The 5,349-nt window shown below is 34.7% G+C and overlaps 1 protein-coding gene across 2 annotated transcripts in view; it reads right to left on the reverse strand.

Annotated features, from left to right (window-relative positions):
- The window catches only part of SUZ12 (SUZ12 polycomb repressive complex 2 subunit), a 42,269-nt gene that overhangs the window by 32,643 nt on the left and 4,277 nt on the right, over positions 1–5,349 (reverse strand). Inside the window, exon 4 of one of the 2 annotated variants that reach the window (XM_040641022.1) lies at positions 2,149–2,217. The exons of the other annotated variant lie outside the window; for it this stretch is intronic. Coding sequence (XP_040496956.1) covers positions 2,149–2,217 — 69 coding nt within the window. The remainder of the gene's footprint in view (positions 1–2,148; positions 2,218–5,349) is intronic. 2 annotated transcript variants of the gene reach the window in all.

The following is a 5,349-nucleotide window of genomic DNA, read 5'->3' on the forward strand; positions in this document are numbered from 1 at the left end:
GGATGCTAGCACTTAGCACAGTAACTCAACACATCTGGGGCCTAAAGTGCCTTGTTGGGCAGTAAGCTCCAACATAGTTAGGTCTGTTTTTGTTTCTGTTTTTTTTTGTGTTTTTTTTTTTAATTTATTCATTTATTTGACAGAGAGAGAGACTCCGTGTGCATACAAGGAGGGGGAGCAGCAGAGGGAGAGGGAAAAGCAGGCTCCCTGCTGAGCAGGGAGCCCGACGTGGGGCTCAGTCCCAGGGCCCTGGGATCAAGACCTGAGCCGAAGGCAGATGCCCAACCAACTGAGCCACCCAGGTGCCCCTAGGTCTGTTATTTAAAAAAAAAAAAAAAAAAGAGAGAGAGAGAGAGACAGAGACAGAAAGGGAGAGAGCTTGATCTTGGGGGGTTGAAATGGCCAATTCACTAGTCCCATCTGCATCCTGAAGACTGAAAAAGTTGTTTTTCAAAATTACAGGAAGGAATTCTTGCAACCCTCTGATGCTTCTGTGAGTGACGTAAAAACACCTCTGTTACAGTACTGGCCTAGCTGTTGAAACCACTGGGTCAAAAGGAACAAAATTACTGGGTGATTATTCAGAGAGAATCGACTAGTATTACCTATCTTCCTCACAACACACATTCTAAGGGAAGCTCAGTAGTATTTATCAAAGCCAATGTCACAATGAGATAGTAGTAGGTTCAGCAGCAATAAAGATAGAACCTTGATGGGAAAGATAAAGAAAAGGGTCAAATTTTCTTCTTGGTTCATTCTTCCTTTCCACACAAACCATGGAAGACCTGGAGGGCAAACTATTAAAATGTTCAAGAGAAAAGAACCAGGAAAGCTCAAAGATGAGGCTCTGACTACAACTTATACTTTAAGTAAAAAAGGCCCTGAGGATCCTAAGAGCTCTGTCTAGGGTAGGTGACCAGACAACGATCTAGAATAGAAATTCAAGCAAAAGAGTGTACACGTACTGAGAATATTCTCAGTCTTATGTTATAAGGTACTCCCTGAACAGTAACAGATTAGGTAAAGATTTGGGATCTCAGCTTCTAGAATGGACTGTCACAATTTATTTAAGTCAAGATTGCCTAGATATGGAAATATAAATTATAGTTCAGTCCTACGAAAGTGCAAGACATATAATTAAAAATGTGATTTTACAATTCAAGTAACAAAATAACCTAATTCAAAGGTCAAACTTAAAATATAAGCAACTGCAAAAATGACATCTTATACCAGTTACTAAAATGAGAAATCATAAGTGAAGTATCATGAAGCCCGTCTACAATCCTAACTAAACCGGTAAGATCTGATTTAAAATTTCAAGACACAACAATCTATTGTGGCAATTTTACCAGTTTCATTTTTTAAAAATCTAACATTTTTAGTTTTGTATTCTCCCTGAAAGTAGTCAACGAATAAACAACTACCACCCAAGTTCCTGTGTCTCTTTAGAATGATACTCAACTTTCTTTAGTTTACGTTATCAAGAAAAAATGGAAGCACACTGTCTAGCTTAGGCAAATATTAGGCTCGTCAGAACTTTTAGGGGTTAGTTCTAGGTATTACATTTGAAAACATACAACAAATAGATTCTGACTAAAGGGTCAAGTTTCTGAAACTCTTATGTGATAAACATTTCAAATATAAAGTTAGGAATACTTTGATTGAAAGGTGTAAATAGGGGGAAGGACAAGATGGAAAAAGAGCCTCTTTAAGATTTGAAGACAATTATTTAGAAGAAATGTGATATTGTGAAGCACCTGGCATACCATCTAGTATAGAGTAAGTATGCCATGAGTCTCCAACCCTCCTTACATGAGGTAGTAGGATTAATACCAACTGCAGAAGTTATAGAAACTTTGAGTCAAAATGCAAGAAACTGGTAATAGCGATAAACAATAGTGAACACAACTGCCTTCAAAAACAGTGAGTCCCCAGATTGGAGGTATTCAAGATGAGGCTTAAGGGTTCTCTGCCACAAATGCTATAGAATTAGTAATTCCTGATTTATGTATGAGTTTGGACCAACTGACCTCTAAAGTTCCTTCTAACTCCTTACAATGTTGGGGTGATCACTACAGAAATGATCACTATAATTCTTTCCTCTTTCCTCAAGTATGTCACTTAATGTAAACTGATAGGTTATCTTACCTATGAGATTCTTGCTCTCCTTTCATTTTCTCTACTTTTGATAACATATCATCAACTTTAAATGTTTTCCTGAAAGAAACAGATAAACAAAATAATCACTTCTCAACTGGGAAAAAAAAACAGATTATACTTTATTGTCACTATAATAGGCAAGTTGGAAATCTGATTTTGATTATTTTTAATAAGATAAATTGTGGATGGTTAGCCGTAACAAGGAATACTACATTGAAACAGTGTATGTTATAATACAGCAGACAACCCTTCAAGTCGCATCTCAAATGCTATCTTTTCCATGAAACATTTTGTAATTATTCCCAAACCAGAGTGATTTCCTCTTACCTATGACACTCGGCTTATATTTATTTTGACATTTAGTCTCATAAATGTGAACTTGCATAAATATTTTATTTCTTCTCCTAGACTATAAGCTCCTGAAGGGCAGAGACTGCTTTTCTTCAAGGAAAGCCACATCATGGTACCTTATATTTGAAAGGTATTCAAGCATCTGTTGGACTGAACCAAACAAATGCAAATCATATATATTTTGAAACATTCATCTATTTCTATTAAGTAACCTGACAAATATGTGGTTGCACTATTACATAAAAATAAATATTTTATAAAAAGTATCTGAAGGTAACAAAACATCCTCAAAGATTATTAGCAATGGCTAAAGTAAAATGACATGTCATATTAAAGAAATGGTTATCAACCATCATGGAAAAATTTTGAAGTTTAGGGGACATACCCATCAAATCATAATAAAAGTATTAGCTTTTAACTCTAGAGGTTTAAGAGAAAAAAGTACTTTTTTCCACAAAATAGAAACCTAAATTAAGAATAACCCCGACACATTCCCAAGCAATTTAAGAATGGACTCCTAAAACAAGCCTTATCTTAATTCTTAAGGTGGTCTATTATATTTGTCCTACAGACAGAAGCTAAAAATCTAGACCCACATATGTTAACTGGAAATGAATATTTTTTATACTCATATATTTTCTTCAAACTTAAGACATGAAAAACTTAAAGTATTCCACATATATTACTTTGTAAAGCTTGAATTCAGATACTAGAAATTACTAATATGCTCATTCCTCAAAAACAGCTATTGTACTCAACTAGTATAATAAAAAATTATCAGTAGAGAAATGTTAACATAAACACAAATATATTACAGTAAAATACTAATAAGGAAGAGCAGTATTGATGCAATCTATAGTTCAGTTGAAAAAACAGCCTCCATTAACAAAAGATTTAAAAAAAAAAAAGCTTCTCTCTTTACCTTTAGAGTTACTGAAAACTTCAATATTAATGTTTCATCCAATAGAGCATAAAAGGAAGTACTTTAGGAAGGATGGCAATACATTTTCAATCTCCACAGATAAGAGAGAAGAAAGAAGAAAAATGTAGGATTATTTTAGGCTAGTTACAAAGAACTTTCCAGTACAAATACTGAAATGTACTACTGAGGAAGGTTGTAAAGTTACTGGAAACTTTTAAGAATAGTAAGTTTATCTTTATGCAATGATTAAGAAGAAATCCTGTCTGTAGAAAGAAAAGTTAAGACTGTAAGTCAAAAGGTTCATCTCTTCCAACATTATGGAGGTGTGCATAGAAGTGCATAGGAAAGTTGAATATTAACAACCATGTGAAATAGGTAAGATCATAAAGGCAAGCCAGCCTTCTTTCGGAAAAAAACAAACCAAACCACATAAGCCACTATACAAAAGCAGCCTCACTCCCAGCACCAAGTAAGTCTGTTCTTGAGAAAGGTACTGCTACAACAGCTCAGGTTTAACAAGGGAAATAGTTATCAAAAGATCATCAAAAAGAGAATATTTTTAAAATTCAAGAAATTCCAGGAAATTTTCTTAGGAGGATTCAGAAACAGCTTACATGAAATCTAGTAAAATGGGTTCAATAAAAGATGCCCTTCTCCTCACAAATACTCCCACTGTATGAGTGTTGCGTTAGTCTATGGAATTTGAATACCTCTATGAAGTAAAACCGAAGTACAGGGCGAGTTTAACAAACATACCAGAATTAATATCACAACTGAGCGTATGAATTCAAAAGGAGTGATACATTTATTCTAACAATGGATATTATGCTGTTATGATAGTAAAAAAGGCGTTCCAAAAACATTTAAAAGCAATTTTATAAAAGGAGTCCCAAAAACATGTTTAACAAAGACCACAATCACTAGGCTAAATTCACCACCTTCCAAAGTCACCAACTACTTTGAAAAGAACAGCACTCATTTGAGGATGTAAGTTGTATGATGTGTTAAAAATTAGTTTTAATGTCTTTTATAAGCCAAGCATATAACAAAAGCATTAAGTGAATCCTAATGCATTTTTACATGGAATAAACTATGGAATTTATAGGTTTCTTGGCTGGTAAACTGCTGCAAAACTCCCCCAAAAGACAATTTTTTGCCTAAAGAGCAATAAATTAAGAAAAGTAATTTCTTCTACCAAGTTTTTAAAGCTGTCTCCACCTATTAGCAGACAACAGAAACATATCCCACAATGAGACAAATAGTCCAATAAACAAACATGACAAGAAAATAATGAACTTAGAATTTAAACATATTTTTTTATCTATTTATGGATTAACTCATTATTTTGAAAAAACTTAATCACTTTTTAAAAAAATGTTTAAGTGACTACACCCACATTGGGCTCAAACTTACAACCCCAAGATCAAGAGTCTCATCCTCTACCGACAGCCAGGTACTCCCCTCAAAAACTTAATCAGTTTTAAATTAAAATCAGGCAGAATCCTAAATGATAACTCAACTGATTCTCCGTATTAAAAATACTAGAGGAAAAAGTTAACTACTACTTAATCAAAATCTCCTAGGTTTTATAGAATAAATCAGCACACTAAGAACTACAGGCCAAATCCAGCCTACTGCCTGTGCACATACCACAAGCTAAGGATGATTTTTACGGAAAAATATCTGCGATTGATTTGATAAAGAATACTAACTCTAGGGGCGTCTGGGTAGCACAGTCGTTAAGCATCTGCCTTCAGCTCAGGGCGTGATCCCGGCATTACGGGATAGAGCCCGACATCAGGCTCCTCCGCTGCCAGCCTGCTTCTTCCTCTCCCACTCCCCCTGTTGTGTTCCCTATCTGGCTGGCTGTTTCTCTCTGTCAAATAAATAAATAAAATCTTAAAAAAAAAAAAAAA

Source organism: Ursus maritimus, unplaced genomic scaffold (assembly GCF_017311325.1).
Source record: "Ursus maritimus isolate PB19 unplaced genomic scaffold, ASM1731132v1 scaffold_24, whole genome shotgun sequence".
Lineage (NCBI taxonomy): Eukaryota > Metazoa > Chordata > Mammalia > Carnivora > Ursidae > Ursus > Ursus maritimus.